Source organism: Triplophysa rosa, linkage group LG13 (genome assembly GCF_024868665.1).
Source record: "Triplophysa rosa linkage group LG13, Trosa_1v2, whole genome shotgun sequence".
Taxonomy (NCBI): domain Eukaryota; kingdom Metazoa; phylum Chordata; class Actinopteri; order Cypriniformes; family Nemacheilidae; genus Triplophysa; species Triplophysa rosa.
This window is the reverse complement of record NC_079902.1, coordinates 15,589,804-15,608,373: the sequence shown is the minus strand read 5'-3', so window position 1 is coordinate 15,608,373 and position 18,570 is coordinate 15,589,804. Positions and strand designations below refer to the sequence as shown.

Here is an 18,570-nt window from a genome sequence, read left to right as displayed (position 1 = left end):
ACTTTGCTGCATGGTTGTTTTTAATACTTTATACATGTGATTACGTAGCGAGGCAACGAGTTCTGTATCATACGCCACAGAGAGCCGTAACTTTCAAAAAAAGCATTATGATCGCTCTTCTAAACTCCACACGCTCAGTAGCTTGAATCAGGGCTGCGGCCGCGAGAGGTTACCATAGAAACGTTGTTTGCCGTTGATTAGTGTCGTGACGCTTGCGCATAGCACTGCATGCGTGTATTGGCCAGGACAACCTGAAATATTCATATAATTATGTTTTTTAACGATCAAATGTTGGTGAAGGGTAAGACACCTAGCGAGCCACATGATTTTTTAAAGGGCCACGTGTGGCTCGCGAGCCATAAGTTCCCGACCACTGTTTTACAGTATGTAAAATGTACAAACATGCATTCATTTTGGTTCCATTTGCTCATACCTGAAAAAACAATCCCAGGAGTAAATATTTCTAAGTGCAGCACATTAAAAATTAAGGACAGATAAGTGTAGGGTCGAAGTCTTTGCGTGTGGTGCCCCACATCCCTTCAGCCAACCTGTACAGGCCATGCACTCCCACAGGAAGATAAAGCAATGCATGGGAGATAACAGTAAAACCGATAATGGATAGTGTGCGATAATTAGCTATAAAACACAATGTATCTGGAGACATTAAATGATCTGGGGGAGATAAGAATAGAGAGAGACAGAGAAAAGAGCTACGCAGCATGTGATCGCATTTAGATTATGCTATTAGCATTACTTGTTCTTGCTCCAGATTGTCAATAAACCCAAATGCATGGGGCAATTTGTTGCAATAAAGGCCCGTAAGTCAATGAGTTATTTCTTTCTTTTTGACAACGATACTGCACGATGCAACACGCATATTAAACTCATTTGTATAAAGCCGTATGGTCACACAAGACCCTCGATTAGTGTTGACGCCTGTAGCCCAGGGCGGTGTAAGAGGGCTGAAATGCACGTTTTTACAGATCCGCAATGAAATTAGCCCAAAATTACAAACACTCAGACGCTCACCATGCCATTATTCAAAATTCATTAGAAATCCACCAAACTCAATTTGCAACTTATTACCATTTGCTGTACAGTGTATTATAATGGCCCGCTTTGTTAATAAAACATAACAGTGTAATGTTAGAAATTTATAACTGTCTGTTTACAGGGGGCTTATCATTCATTGTTTCCAATTTGGTCTTGTAATTTTTCATCAGTTTGTTGTAATAAAACTACACCATTTGAGTACAATAACAAAAAATGGAGGCAATGGGAGCAACCTTACTTGGCTCACAGGGCTCAGAGTATAAAAGCAGTAATGGTGTAGATGTGACCAACGTGGGACACGCAGGAACATGGTCACTTACAGCAACAACATGAGGTGTGTGTTCAATCAGCAGCAGATAAGTGGTCAGAACATGAGGGCAACATTTAAAGGTCCAGTTTATGTAATTTAGCGGCATCTAGCAGTAAGGTTGCGAATTGCAACCAATGACTCACTTCACCCCTCCCTTTCAAAGCACTACGGTGGCTGACACAGAACTAAAACGTCGTCTTCGCTTCTTTGCCGAATGAGAAAACGTATTTACAAAACTCATTCTGTATAGCAGTTTGTCCGTTTAGGGCTACTGTAGAACCAACATGGTGAATTCCATGTAAGGGGACCCGCGATGTATGTAGATAGAAATAGCTCATTCTAAGGTCATGGAAACATAACACTTCATTATGTAAGGTTTTTATACACCTCTGAAGACATAGTTATGTGTATTATATTGCATTTCTGTCAATAGATCCTTTGAAAAATGACACACTGGACCTTTAGGGCAATGCGGCGAACCCAAATAAAACGTTACACAGCAATGATACTGTACTGCTGCAGTCGTTTCACTGAACAAGAGAAAAAAAAAAAACGTACAACAGCAAAACCCAAATTACCAAGCAAACAAGATTTGACAGGGAGGTGTGCCAACAGCTCATGGTGAAAGTGTTGAATTGAGATGAGATGAATTTAAGTTAAGAAATCAGATAAAGCTTTGTTAACACAACTGGCACACATGAGAACAAGATGAAATCTCTCTTACAAAGATAATCATGACAGTAAGACGTGGTCAAATTTGAGACACCAGCCTAGAGTGGCTTTCATGAGTCTTCAAGGAATAGTTCACTCAAAAACAAAAATTCATAATTTTACCCACCCTCATGCCATCCCACATATGAGGCAAGTTAATTAAGAGAATTTTAATTTTTCAGTCAAGTACTCCTCCAAGGTGTCATCTGTGTACAGATAAAGACAGCAGGAGTTAGATCAACACGAAATCAAAAATCTTTATCTGCCCACCCGTCTGTCAGAGTACATCTTAGATCGCCTGCCAGCTTCTCCTGAAAACTTGTGTTGCTGAGTAAACAACACATTGTTTCCTGTTAAATCAGCTCATCGGTGACCTCCTCGTGCTCTGTGGCATGCATCCAACAATTTTATCTGGACTTATTCATGAAATATTGATTGAAATAATCCTGGAGTTAAGCTAATGCAAAGACAGCAGAGCTGCGTCACAAAAACCCACACATTTTGTGGGGTTAAATGAAATATACATGGTCTATCAAAGGATAATTATGTTTGGGCTAACATTTACATCATGTGCACAAAGACGTCTTGTAGAGACAGAGAGGTCTGAAAATATAATTAATAGACCGGCTGAGCTTTGATCTTCGAGAGTACAAGGCATCTAATGAAAGTGTTATTTATGTCTAAGATGCTGATATATATTTCATCTGTTTACCGCAGCAGTGACAAAATATTACCAAGCCAATCAAATTAAACAGGCACAGTTTTGACAATACGAGCCGTTCGGCAACTGTAATTAGGTCTGACATTCCATTTGCAATCACAAAGATATTATACTGCTATCATGAACTTCAGATAATAAATTGCAAATTCATGTGAAAAGTCATTAAGGATCATCAGCGTGTTGCATAACACCACTTGACGCTCTGCAAGTCGGTTAACTGACAAACAATAATGCAAAGTTATTTCCCAACCTCCTGCCTTTATTTTCAGAGCTCTCTAATGTCAAGTGAAGGCCCGGGCCTTCTGACATTGTTATTGCACTTGAAGAAGCTCTAGACTGTTGTGTCATTGAGAACACTCTATGAGAGCAATGCCTTTCAAATTGTATTAGGGCTAAGCCATAGACTCTCATTCGGCTGCCCGTGGCCTATTCAGCTCTGCTCTATTCCACTCCAGGCCCTCTGCTCCTAGCAACAAATTGCTCTCAACATTTCAACCCACTGCTGAGCAACAGAACAGTTAGTCACTGACTAAATATTGCAACAGAGGCCCTTTGCTGTCCGTGACAATGTCCACGACTCTGAGTGATGCTGAAATCACAGGGAGCTCGAGGCAGGGCCATTTTGTTTAAGTACAGAAGGATACACCATATTTGAATTGAAGTTCAATCGCTTTGTGTTTCAGGAATGTGATCATTATATAATAAAGGTACAATTTCTTGCAAGAGGCAAAAATTCAATAAATGCTAGGGCTGTTAATAATCAATAGAAATGAAATCAAATGCGGATATATAAAAACAATAAAAACACTAAATATATAATAATAATAATAATATAAATAAGTTAATTAAAAAATGTATAAATAAATAATGTAAAATAAAATAATATAATATTAAAATAATAACACTTAACTAAAATAAACTAAAATTCAATACAATAATAATATATAATACAAATAAAATAAATAAATAAAAATAAAAAAGCAAATAAAAATACAATTATAAATATAATACATGAAAAAAAAGACATAAAATCAAATTATCCATTTCGAAATTCCATACTTTTCCAGACTCAAACATACAGACTTCCCTGAAGATTTTTCAGACCATATTTAACATATAAAAAAGATGGTTTTAAAAATCGACCTGTTCACATGTATATTATTATAATATTTTGCCAAATAATCAGTGGACTGTTATAGCTATACCTCATACAAATTAATTAACACCAAACCAAGACATGTTCAATGCACAACATTTTATAACTGGAATTTAGTGCAATGTTAATAATTTGTCAAATTAAATAACTGTACACCTTCAACCCACAGCAACAGAAGGATTGGTGAAATATAATTTATTAATGAACATGAAAAGAGAACAAAAATCCATTAACTTGGCTTCTTTCAAAATTTGACAACGTTCAATCCGGGCCGTATGCAGGATTTAAGAACCACTGAAAAAAATTGGGGAAATTTAAAAATGTTTCTTGAGCTACATACTGTGTGTGCATTTTAGAACAATTGAGTGCAAATTAGAAGTGTTTTTATGTTTATCAATGATGAGTAAACACATTTTATGTTTTTATACAATTTATGTTTTTATACAAATATTACCAGATTAAAATACAATCAATCTTCAAAGAGCATTTGGATTTGGAATGACAAATATAAGTGCTATTCCTTTGACTTTTTGTGCAGCTACAGACATTAAAAAAATTTATATATAAATTTTTTATATATTTTTTTTATTAAAAAAATGTTATAATAATATAGAAAGAGAATTAAAGAACAATAATTCATTGATGCGTTTGAAATATTTGCAAATAATATTGTTGTTTTAATAGGCTAACCACAACCTATAAACGCACCTGAGTCAAATCCATGCAGGATGAACTCGTGAAGGTCTTGTCATGTTTTTGTCTCGTTTCAACATTTTGTAGTTTGCATTATGGGATATTACAATCGGCCGTTTAGTCAGGTTCATTATTTAAATGTTGGCGTGTGTCAAGCACGTTCAAATTGGGAGTGCAAACTCCCGAGCGCTCTGGAAAGAGGGAGAAAGAAATCGGTCTGTTTAGCCACAGCTCCATGCGTTAACTTCCGGGAACTATTGAGAGGCTCCATGAACCGCCATTGCTGTGAAAAAAAACTGTTCCATTGGAGTCTCTCTCAATGGCTCTGTTGCTGCCTACTGCGTAACATCCAATCACAGCAAACAGTCCTCCAGCAGATTTGGTCTAGCGCTGATCTTTTGGCAGCGCTCGAAACATGCTCCTAACTTCATATCAAATATATTTATTATCAGAAATTCTTAATTTTATATTTTAGAAAAACGGATAGGGCAATAGTCTGGCAAAACTCATTATTTTCTCCATACTCAATTTCCTTTTTTCCATGCTAATACAGACCTGGAAAACAATCAAATAAAAATCCATACTTTTGCAAAACGCGTAGGAACCCTGTACAAAACACAAAACAAAACTTAAATAAAATAAAAAATCATCTCAGTATCTGCAAAAAAAAAACATCAAAAAACATCAGAATTCATAAGTACATTAGTAAGCCATTTTATAAACAATACAAAGTGTCTAAAAGTGTTTGAGAATATATAATTCAATATACATTTAGTTTGATATGATTGTGCGTTAACCTGTCACTTGTCTATGGTGCACAGCAATCCATTTAGCAATTCAGTCTGTCAACCAGTCCAAAGCAGATTATAAAGGCTGGTCACACAAAATATTTTTTTCTTTCTTTTTGTTTGTGTATTAACATGCATTGAATGGCCATTACTTTGCGTATCACTGTTTTTTATAATTGATGTTACAGAATTACCCTTTTAAACTGAAAATGCAAAAAACACATGTATTTATAACCAATCACAATCAACATAATAAACATAAGTACAGTAACCGTTTTCATAAAAAGCTTATAGTCCTTAAATATGGTGTCTTGAAGATTAGTTTAAACCTTTCTTACAAACATAAGAAATACATGTACTGGAACATTCACTTGGATTACAGTACTAATTCATAATACGAAGGCATTAACCCATTCTTAACCTGCCCTTTATTAACTGTGAATTATAACATGTAAATGGCACATTAATGCTTAAGGCCATAATACACACGTGGAAGCCGGAGGAAAGGTCAACATGAAATGAGAGCAAACACAGGCTCAACACAAGGCAGAACAAGAAGAGAGACTCCAGCATGAGCTAGCAAGTAACCAAAAAACTCCAATCTCTTCTGCTCTAATGAAGGCATTAATTTCTGCTTTTCTGTCTATCCCACAGATGTTATCTTGATGACGAGGCAAAAGTTTGTTTATGATGCCTCTCCCTCCTCTCCGATCCCTCTCTTTGGGTGAACATGCACAGAAGATGAGTGGTAATTATCTTTGTTGGGCAGGCGGTGATGGAGAGGTGTAATGGGAATGAAAAATGCCTGGCTGATTTCATCACAATAGTGAAGCGGACAGACACGGGGGTGGAGTGTCTTCTGACAGAGGCTTTTACAGATGCGTGACAGATACTGGGTTTTGGAGCGTTAAACAGGGACTGAACCCGGTGGCGTGCTCAGAGAACAATATCCCTTGTGTCAGCGTTCTGTGATGTGATTGCTGTGCACTTTAGAAAGGAGGCAGTGGGGCAAGAGCACGCACCATTTAAAAGAGCCGCTGTTCCCTCTAATGGCATTTGGATCCCAGCAGGAGCCTCAATACAGCTACAATGACTGCATATCAAACCACATCAATGCCGGTCTCGCTTCTCTCTGGAATTGTGGGTTGTGAATGTAGGGTCATGGTGACAAAGAAATAGCTGAAGGTGGCAAACGTGCGGTGTGAGTGGGGAGAAAGCGGCAACAGGAGTAAACCAACAAAGGTTGGAGTACAGTACGGCTCTCCACCTTCTGCAGACAAACTCTAATGACCTCCAGCAAAGCAAAAAGCAACATCCCGACATGTTTCATTATTGCCAAATCACCAATAGTCCTACTGGCAACTGGCATTTTAAATGAAAGTTGTGGGGAAAACAGTCAAGATGCTGTCGGAGTGACGAGTGATCGTCTACATTAACCCGATGGAGGTTTGTAAAAAGATGGTGGTTTCCAAAACAGAGTTTGTTTATTTCTGTAGTCGTCATAGCCGCCCTTCACACTTTCACATCATTTCAGTCATTAATTAATTATTTTCATCTTATAGCGAATCAAATCAGATCATCATTTTCTGCGTGCTAAAATGTGAGGGAACTGACCCGAACTGAGCAGCATGGGACAGTTTAGCGCAATACACCAGAGGCCATAAATATTTCAGCCTTAAGTTCAAACATCTGGTATTATTGATCTGGTGGTGAAGTATGTCAGAGAGCTAGCAGACAGGGACAAGGGAATCAGTCGTGACAGCCACCTCGCATGCTAATGGATTAGCGGTTCGCCGTTTAGAAGTCAATGGCGTACGTGCACTCGCTGCAGCTTTTCACGGTGCCAGAGAACCGATACGGGCTGTCACTCAGAAACATGTAGGTCACCTGCTCCTCAATCTCCTGACCTAAATAACTCAAACCAGTCAAAAACATCAGATACACAGCGTGTGCTACGAGACAAAAAAGACCCTAAAAATATACTAATACGGAGCGCTGACATATAATCTATATCACGCTTGCTTGTAATGCTTCTCGTGGCATTACTGATTTGTAATTCTTACACCCAAAATAAAACACACCACAAAATCTATATTAGTCAGACTGCGCTACCGCGGTACCGCATCCCCCACCGCCCCCCATAAAAGGTGAGAAGGCTTGACAAAACAATTAGTAATAAAAGAGGATGCTATGAAAATCACAGACGGCCCAGAGATATTGAATTTAGTGCGGCAGAATACTAATTTTCCCTGTGTACCTGTGCAATACCATTTCTCACTAAATCAATATGGAATTCAAATCAGATTTCTAAATTATGTATGCCTTGCTGCAGGGCTCCACAGATACGGGTAGCTTTGAGGTTAACAGATGGTGGCATAAAATGAAATGGGCATCCCGCTTAAAATATACCTAGTCACGGAGGACACCGGGATTGGTGGGTTCCTTTACTGCCTTGGAAAAAAAAAGCTCTTCAGTAGTGGCAGATGTGGCCACTGGTTCTATTAGACCCTCCATAACAATGACTCCTGAACACTGACTCACACAAACACAAAAGGCTTGACTTTATACAGACGGTTTACAAAAATAAGAGCACGGCAAGTTTTCACTGCTTTCATATCCGTTTGTTATTGTTGTAAAAATGGCATAACTTAAAAAACATAACCTAACTTAGCTCTGTATACTGTGGTAGGCTTTGTGAGACCAGTTTTATTGCACTTATGCTTTTTGTTGTCCTTATGTTGTTCCAATTGCTTCCATTGTTTACCTCATTTGTAAGTCGCTTTGGATAAAATCGTCTGCTAAATGACTAAATGTAAATGTAAATAATGGGGCAGTTTCCCGGACAGGGCTTAAGCCTTGTCCCAGACTAAATTAAATGTAAGCAGTGTCTTGATCAAAAACAATTTGCCCTGGCATATCTTAAAAAATATCAGTGCGATTGTTTTGTCTCAAGATGCACATTAGTAATGTTTTTTGTAAAGTTTGTTTTAAAAAACAATTTAAATTTCCTAATTTAACTAAGGCCTAGTCCTGGTTTAAACTAATCCCTGTCCGGGAAACCGCCCTGAAGAGTTCATTTGCAAAAACAGATAACTTCAAATTTTTCAAAAATCACTCAAACTGCAGTTGGGTTGTTTTGATTAAGTAATAATAACTTAAAGAATGAAAGTAACTAACACAATAAAACAATAAAAACATGATGGGATAGTTTCTAGTCGACGAGTGTTATTTTACGAAAACAACTCGCACTGACATATCTTAAAATATATCTGTGTGATTGTTTTGTCTCAAGATGAACACAGTAATGTTTTTAAAAAAACAACTTAATTTAACTAAAACCTAGTCCTGGTTTAAGATAATTTAAAGCAAAACAATGAAAAAATGGTTATTAATAATAGTTATATTCTTATGCCCCGTTCAGACCGCCAGCGACACCCTGCAACAAAGCGAGGCGATGTCATTCATTTCAATGGTAGCCTAGCGGCATCTAACGACGCGAGCAACATTGACCGTTGGCAACAAAAAGTCGACGTGTCAAGCGACTCGACAAAGTCGAGATTTCAATTTTATGCAAATGATGAGAAATTTTCGGGAGCGACTACCAATAGGAGTACAGCAGCGGAGCTCACGTCATCCGTCTCCCGTCTGTTACTGCAGGCTTTGTTTATAAATGTTCCTAGGACAACCAAAGCAAGGAACGCTATTACGACTTTGTAGCAAGAGACAAGCGACACACAGCGAAACAGTTGCTGGCGGTCTGAACGCAGCTGTTATTGGGCAAAAATTTATTAGTTAAAAGCAGTAGAAGTTCAGAACTTTTATTGTGGCTATAACTGAAAAATGGAGAATATGGATAAATGGATAATAACCACATATTCTTTAACTAGGAAAAGAATAAGTTAAAAACATTACAATTTAAAAACCTGCATTTTGACTAAGAATAAAAATATGGTTAATAACAACAATTACATTCCTAATTGGGTAAAAACTAATGAGTTCAAAACAGTCAAAGTTCAAAACCTCTATTGTGGTTGTGCATAGGTGAATTGATCAACCCGAGTCCTTTATTTCTCCTTGACGCTGGCTGGTTCAGGGGAGCTGATCCAGAGCCTGAGGGCCAGAGCGAGGTTTCTAATAACATTTTGGAGTCTGGAGAGAGAACAGAAACCAGCCGCACAGGACAAAAAAAATGACTCAAGCAGAGCTCCTCAAACTCAACATCACCACACCAGTGCATGCAGTTCATTTCACAAACCAACACGTGAAGTTTCCATAACTTGACTGAAAGATTAACTGAAATATGTTCAAAGTTTTATCAGCATGTTAAAAGTGAGCCCTGTTCCAATATTCTAACCTAGAATTGTGTTTGACTCAGAAGAACAGCAGCCTGCCTGCTTCTACTTCCTGACCTTGACTGTAAGAAAACTAGCCCTAACATCCCAGGCTCTTATTTCCCCACACTTACACACTACTAATCAAAGCGAGCGTAGACAGAATTAAAGTGAACAATACTTCAAAAAGTATTTTTATAAATAATAAACACTGTTGCAGTTCAAACTATCAGATCAGATTATAGATGTACATTTCCATTCTTCATACCTGTCAACTGTATTTTCCTCCAGAAAAAAAAAAATACCCACAATGTCAAAACGCATTTAGAAAATCAATTATGCATGATGGACAAGGGTGTCTAGCCAGGTGTGCAAAGGAATTAAAGTTTAAATGCGGCCTCGCATTATAAACAATGTCTGACAACCTGTATTGCCGTCTCTATGTCTCCTAGCTGCTATTATCCATCACAGCAGTTTTTTGACTGCCTGTGATATTAATACACTTCTTTTAAGCAGTCTTAGTGAGACATACGAGATGCTGCATATACACACAAACACACAGACCACTCAATATACATCAGCTATTTTATTTAGGCTTGTCTTCAAATACCTTCGGCCAGACATTTATTACATTTGTAGATTCCTGTCAGACAAAATGCAATATAGCTGGATATCCGTTTCTAGTAGTCTGCGTTTAATATGGTGACAACTGGAGTGTGATCGCCTCACGGTCCAACATTTGGTACTCTTTCAATGCTGGGTGAAGGGTTTTAGCCTTCAGGATCAGAGTCCGAAAGGATTCCTGTTAAGGGTATCACATCTTCAAAGGCACTAATAAGCCCATTACTTCCCGCAAGAGTCCACGGGCGCTCAGAGAAGAACGGCAAACATGGGTAGAACGATGGATTCGCAGGCTCTGTAGGGTGGCTGGTGGCGTCAGCACAACTGTACACCAATACACATCCTCAGGCCTGTGTCCGACACCGCTAACTACAACATACAGCTAGCTCACATTCAACCCTTCGCTGCAAAATACAACTACTCCAAAATGCAGCAGATTTGGACATAATGAAAAGTTGGAGCCGAGTTCAGTTTTCCGAATCTTTGAGCAGAACAGATTGAATATGGAAAATACAGTTGGGATTTAAAATGGAGAGTGTAATATCATGAGTTCAGCACCGAAAAGTGAAAAGCCGAGCCCTTCAGAACGCAATGGTGCCGTGTCATCGATGAAACAAGCGTTGATGAAGAATCAGCGCATCCGGCACGCCGCTGAGATTTCACTGCTACGTAGAAGAAACCGAGTGTAAGAGCTTTTGAAACAGATGACAACGCTGCAGGGTTTTATGCATGAGTGGGTGTTAAGAAAGTTGTGGATTACTTCTTGCACTGTAATTTCGTTCATGCACTACATTGCATGCCCGTGGCACTGTTTGTACAGCTCCATCGGGAAGAAACAAAAGCAGAGGGAAGTAAAACCATGAGAGAGGGAGGAGAAAATGGCTGCCATTAGTTAGAGTGCATATTAACTCCCCGTAAATGAGGAAATAAGACCCAATGATTATCTGTAAGTTGGCATTTGGGGGAGTCGGAGAATTCGAAGTTAATGAAACAAGAAGTGTGCTTTCATATGAGAAAGAGATGAATGCATAGTGAGAAAAAAGCCAAGATGATGAAGCAAGACTATAACCAAATCATTTTATTCTACCAAAATGAACAATGGGGGAATGGGGGGGGGATAACAGCAGTTCAAAAACACCAAAAGTGAAATGTTCAAGGAAGAGGCTGCGACTGCCCCGAGCGTAGCCATCTGTGTGGATATGTGAGGCTGTGAGCTCCACACCTGTGAGGGACTACAGGGAAATGAAAGTCTTCTGCAGCCCAGCAGCCACCTGGGCAGCCAGACAGGTGCTCAGCCCAGACAATTAAACCATTAGATAAATACAGACCAACCATGAGAGAAGATTAACAGAGTGACAGTAGCTCCGCTCTCCTTATTCTTATTTCCTGACTGAAAATGAAACAAAACATTGGAGTCTGGTAGTGAATACTCTTACTGCCATGCCTGATCATGAGGCTTTTAATTGAGTGACTTTAAATTATAATAATAGGTGCAATAATGTCGTTTTTTGTTAGTTAATCAAAATTCACACACAGAAGATTCTGCGTGATCATTGGGGGCTACCGAATGCATTTGGTTTGCTGTGCTTTTAATGATCAAACCGCTCTAGCTGTAATAAAACAGGACATGCTATGCAGGTGAATTACTGCCAGACACGTGTGTGTAAGAAACTACACAAAGACTGGACAAAAACTCAGTGCCAAACAAAAAAAGTACGTTCTGGTAGTGCCAAGACTAAAATCGACAATAGTGGAAAGCGTATTACTTTAGATGTTCAGACACAAAAGTATTATTTTTATGTTAAACAATTCTGTCATCATACAGTTACACCAAATATCACTTTTCATTTGCAACAGTAGCACACGTTCACAAAAACAAAGAGAATGAGAATTAAAGGAACAGTTCACCCAAAAACGAAAATTCTGTCTTCATTTACTCGCTCTCAAGTGGTTCCAAATCTGTATAAATGTATTTGTTCTGATGAACACAGAGAAAGATATTTGGAAGGATGCTTGTAACCAAAGACTTCTTGGCCACCATTGACTACCGTAGTACAAAAAGTGTATTTGTTCTGTTGAACACAACAGAAGATGTTTTGAAGAATGTAGGAAAGCAAACAGTTCTGGGGCACTTTTGACTACCATTGTCATTTCTCTACTGTGGTAGTCAATGGTGGCCAAGAACTGTTTGGTTACAAGCATTCTTCCAAATACATTTCGCTGTGTTCATCAGAACAAAGACATTCATACAGGTTTGGAATAACTCGAGGGTGAGTAAATGATGACAGAATTTTCATTTTTGGGTGAACTGTCCCTTTAAGGCCCATCCATCTCACTAAAATGAGTCTTACATAATCTTCTTTTCTCAAATCTGTTCAGAATGCAGATAGAACCTTAATTCCAATGCAATGATATATTAGAGGTGTCCAAATACTGCAGAGTTTATCTCCAACACAAATCAAACACTGGGACTGGGAACCACTAACCTCATACAGTATGTCGAGGAAACACACCATCCTACATCTCACTTACACATGTTAATAGTCAGCGCCATAATAACATTTTGGCTTTAAAATTTGGCAACCATTGGCATACAGTAACAATTAGTATTCCATTACAAAGGCCATTAGTTTGTATTAGGGGTTGTGATAAGTATGCCATTTTACACTCATGCTTTAACCGTCGCCATCACCGTTTCTCCGCACCTGAGAGAACTTTGTGATTATTATGGAGCAGAGCATGTTGCAGGAATCATGACTTAAAATAAATTTACACTAACATATTTCTTGGAGAGGAGATAAGGTTTGACGGGATTCATGAGTAATTGCTCCTTGGCAAAGGGAAGGAACTTGAGGTCATTTTCATCACAAATGAATTTTTCATTCAGCACGTACTCTAGACGTATGTCCAAACATTTCAAAACTTACAGGTAGTGTAATATGAAAAACCTAACCAGAATTTTATAGAAAAGTGAGTCAGGTCCCATAGGAATTAAACTAACTTTTTGGCATCCGTCTCATCCTGTGTGGGATGGAATGCAGATTAGTTTCTTATTCGATACTTTTTAGGTCGAAGGAGGCTACTTTTTTAATGCCTGAGAATTAGCCACTATCTGTGTCATCAAATCATTTTTAGATGGTCCTTACAAAACGGCACAAAGCTGAAACCCATGAAGCTGTCCGCTAATACAGACTGTGGTTATAAACCAGTGCATTAAGCTGGTATCTTCTGCACGGCTGTCCCAAATACATAAACCCCCAGCACTGTAAAGGTTACATTACCATACTGAATTCAGCACACGGGACGGATTTTTCCTGTTTTGTGATCCGTAATAATTAGCTCCACTCATATTAATTGTAACACCGCACAACAGTTGGGAAGCTTGTATATCCCCCCAGCACTGTTAAAAGAAACGGATAGACTGAGGAGAAAGGTGGAGGCGGAGAAGAAATACACCAGCGCAGTCGTGAGCATCTCTGAACACCGCGTCACCCCAGGGTGCCTCTCTCCCAGTAAGGCCTGACCTTCAGTGGGCGGGTGAGACAGCGCTCAATGCCCCACCACTCTCTCGGTACTCACAAGTTCAGCCATTTGCAAACGCCCGGAGGGTGGTCCTGGCCTCGGTGGCCCCTCAGCACAAACTGCCCTTTTACTGAGAGGATGTGCTGACGCCACAGCGTCTTCAGCCAGCAAGGCCGAACTTCACATCATCTTTTTTTCTCATGGGTTTCTTAAAGAACAACATTCCGTATCTGTTTCCTATGATTAATGGCTAACAGTGGAGTAAATAATTGGATACACGGGGCCTCTACACTGTTATGATCAGCTAAAGACAACACGACAAGATGCCATGCATTCTTTTAATTAGGGCAATAACAAGAGATTACCTTGAGGCGCTACAACTTACATTCTGGGCTTTTTTCTGTAACGGGATAACAATGGCACAGTCATTTCAGGGTTCGAATCGTTGCACTGCCCTGGCATCTGGGGAGCGGGGCAGGGGCGTCTATTAATTGCTTTCCAGTGCAGAACACATCTGTTGCTGGGTGGGTGTTGAACACACGATCTCTCCTGCGAGACCGAACCGATGCCAGCATAATGCGGTGGATCAAATAACAGTTGTGTTCGGCTCTGAGAAGGTCCCATCTCCCAGAGAGCAACGGTGGACCTAAAGAGGTTGTCTGCCTGCCGATGGTGTGATGACCACTTTATATGCTGTGCTCATTGATTCACATTAAGAGCCATCTCTCAGACAGTGCTCTGGTAAATAATTGAGAGGGTCTGCTGTCACATAGTGTTCCACAGCGCTACTGGGACCAAATTAAATTTGAAGATCCCGTCCACCAGAGGGGAGGTGAGACAACTTTATGGGAGCGGGCTGAGGGAATTGAGACGGGCCTTATTACGAGGGGCCAATAAAAGCTCGCCAGAAATGAGCTGGGTGGGGGCTTTGAGAAATGGAAAATCATTTTAAGTTGTACATTAGGCATGATCAAAACAGATTAAAAAAGCAGGCGGGCAACGACGGGAGAGGCGCTTTAGCGGGGGACTTGAAAGGGAACGCGTCTGGCCTGGTGGTGGTACTGCGCTTATTAACGTTTCAGAGAATTACTGGCTGTCTGAAGGATAAAAAAAGGATTTCCTATCTATTAGACCTTAATAGATAGAAGCAGGATGAGATGACAGGGCCGGCCTCAAATTGACTGGAGGCTACACTCATTTAGGCAGCAAGGCTATGGGCTATGCTCACTTCACCAGAATTGGGGATCCATTTGAAGACAAGGTTGAAAGACCCATTGACAGATTTCCAATTAGCATCCCGAAAGAATTCCTGCAAGATTGCGGAAAGGAAAATGAGGTTTAACTTTTCATTTCGGAATGAGAGGGTGGTTGAAATGAGTACTGATGTGTCAGGATCTTCATCAAAACCTACAGATGAAAGGTTGAAACTGAAATGCTTAGCGCTGCAGACAGGATGTGGGTGGATAAATAGCGCAGTAGTGTTGTCAAAAATATCGATATTTCGATAAGTATCGATACTGAAGAATCTGAAACGGTTCCAATACCCATGTCCCGCGTATCGATATCAGCTGCGTGTTCACGCTCTCTTTTGTCTTTTCCGACAGCGAGTTAACACACACTGCACGTGAACGCATAACAACAGAGCCCCGCCTCTTCTCACATACTTGACTCGTTTGTGGCAGTTAAATCATGTTTATGTTAGAAAAGATGGCCAGTGCAGAGTCTCAGTAACACATCTGGCGTGGTGCACGCTCGTTACGCTTCCCGTGTTTACCACAGCGATCCATGTATGTGCGCTGATCAATAATTTTATCCACTCGTTTCATTCGCCCTGGTTATATGTTGTTTATGTTAGTACAGAGTCTCCGCAACAGTTCTCATGTTTAATGCACGCGTTTCTGTCTTTATGTGCGCTCATCAATGATTTCATCCACTCGTCTCGTTCGCTCTGGTTAAGTTGATGTTTGAAATGATGCTGGTGCGAGTAAAGTCTCCACAACAGTTATCGCGTGTGATACACGTTTGCACTCCAGTGTTTACCATAGCGCTCAATGTATGTGCGCTGTTCAATGATTTCATCCACTCGTCTCATTCGCTCCGGTTAAAAGTTGTTAATGTTAGAAAGATGTCCAGTGCGGAGTATCTGCAACACTTCTTGCGTTTAAGTTTGCGTTTCTGTCTATATGTGCGCTGATCAATGATTACAGTATGGGCCTATGTGAATAAAAGCCAATTTAGCCAAATAAAAATGTAGGCTATTAACTAACATTAACGAACAATGAATGAGCAATACATTTGTTCAAGTATTTATTAATCTCATGTTAGTTAGTTGTTAGTTAAAAAATACAACTATTTATGTAAGCTCCCCTGTTGAAAAATCCAGTATATGCTGGGTAAGGTATGTTTTGATCGATGCTGGTTTGATCTTAAACCAGCTAAGAACCATCTTAAATCAGTATATGACCATCTTAAACCAGCACATGAACAGTTTGAACCTGCACAAACCAGCAAACCAGCATTAAAACTTTCAGCATTAAAATTTTCAACAGGGTCTGGTCCATTAATACTGACAAATACAACTTTGATTTTAAATAGTAAACGTATTCGTAAAATTAACATTAGATTAACAATTAATAAATAATGTAAAAGTATATACCTCATTGTCTAGTCTTGTTCAATTTAACTTCAAATAAAAATTAAAAAGGCCTATATTGCTATTGCTTATTAGGGCCTTATTGCTATGGCAGTTTATTCCCCGTGGTATCGAAAATGGTATCGAATATCGATATTTTTTTAGGTATTGAATCGAAGTTAGAAATTCCAGTATCGTGACAACACTATAGCGCAGCACTCACCTGACGGGGTTGCTGGTCAAGGACACACGCAGGGACTCCAGGCAGTTGAGCAGTTTGTCTTCGGAGATCCCCGAGCGCAGCTCGTGCACGTACTCCTGTGACGACAGCGTACACTCGTGCTTGCTGTTCCTCAGTCCACCCTGTGGGAACGAGACACATTAAGAGATCAACCATTGCACCGCTGCGCTTTACACCCTGTTAGACCTGTCACGTGTTAATTACAACATCTGTATTAGCCATTGCTTTAGTCCATGAGCATGATAAGAATGAGGAAAAGGCCTTACAGTACCTTTCGATTTTTAGATCCTGCTGTTACTTGAATATTATGCATTTGATAGATGTCTCTATCAAAAGGGGCTTACAGTATATTCAAGGTATACAAGTTTATTGTGGAAACTGAACGAGTGACCTTGATGTCACTAGTGCCATGACCTATCAATTGAGCTACAGTAATACTTGGTTGATAACAAATGATGAGGTAATCTGAATTCGAAAGGCTTACAAAGTGACACTTATAAAATCTAGTAAACGAACAAAGGGATGGCAGAAGATTTCATATACGTTTTTTGATACAAATTCAAATCAAGTCCATTTTCGTCATCTGACAACAGACAGAAAATCGTAGGAGGGGGATGTAGTTACAAACAGCTGATTTGTGGATCAGGCAGCACCCATGTGCTCCCAGCTGTATCTCCAGTCTCCAGCAGGTGAGAATGATTACTAACCCTCCATAACTGCAGACTCACTTCCTCCCTAAATCAGCACACTTCCCACCCACAGCAATGACTGACACAGAGATACCAGCTAGTCTAGTCAGCAGGAGCTGCCGCATGCCAATTCTACAGTACACACAGTTTAATGAGTCCCACACACAAGAGTAAACTATCAGCAAAAGCATTTTTATGAACATTTTGTGCTAATATGGACAACATTTTGTTTAAAGGGATACTCCATCCAAGAATGTTGAAAAAATCTACTACAGTAGGAAAATGATTGTATCGTTTTTTTTGTTTTGTTCTGTTGAACACAAAATTAAATGTTTTGAAAGATTTAGGAAAACAACAGTTCTGGGGCACCTCTGAACACCATTTTAAGTTTTCCTACTATGATGTCCCAGAAATGTCAGCTGTTAACATTTTTCCAAATATCTTTCTTTGTGTTCAACAGAGAGCTTGGGGGGGGTAATCCATGACAGATTTTTAATTTTTGGGTGGAGTATCCCTTTAACTCTTGGGCTGGACAAAGTTAAACACTGAAGACCTTCACTTACACAACGCCAACAGAAATTACTGGTCAGTCCAATTTAGTGTTAGATACAGTTCATATACAGAGCAAGGTTATTATCGTTAACTAAAAATGTCTAATGAAATACTAGGGCTGTGTATTGGCAAGTGCCTCCCGGTACGATACATATCACGGGGTCACGATACAATATATTGCTATGTATTTCAATACGACACACATTTGCGATATATTGCAATACTTTAAATAGAAAATGTAAAAAGTAGAGCTAAAAATACAACATGCTGTGCTCCACCGGGGGTTTTCTGTAAGGACAAGTGTAAAAACATCCCTTGCAGAGTGGCCATGATGTGTGATGCATGGACCTTTAGATTAGAGGTTTGGGTTCTCAAACTGTGGATTGCGCCCCTCAAGTGGGTAGCACAGGGGAATAAGGTGGGTCATGCAAGACACTTGAATGTTGTGGTGCATTACAGTTAAAACACTGACCATGGGCAGAATAAAACCTCTCGTTCATCCGTGCTGTAAATGCGCTGGTGTCACATCCGTGAAAGCACAATACATGTC

At 39.6% G+C, this 18,570-nt stretch overlaps 1 protein-coding gene across 8 annotated transcripts in view; it reads right to left on the bottom strand.

The window, feature by feature from the left end:
- The window catches only part of diaph2 (diaphanous-related formin 2), a 419,173-nt gene that overhangs the window by 298,905 nt on the left and 101,698 nt on the right, over window positions 1–18,570 (bottom strand). For all 8 annotated transcript variants that reach the window (XM_057348933.1, XM_057348934.1, XM_057348932.1 and 5 more), the window contains one exon: window positions 16,762–16,901. In XM_057348933.1, coding sequence (XP_057204916.1) covers window positions 16,762–16,901 — 140 coding nt within the window. The remainder of the gene's footprint in view (window positions 1–16,761; window positions 16,902–18,570) is intronic.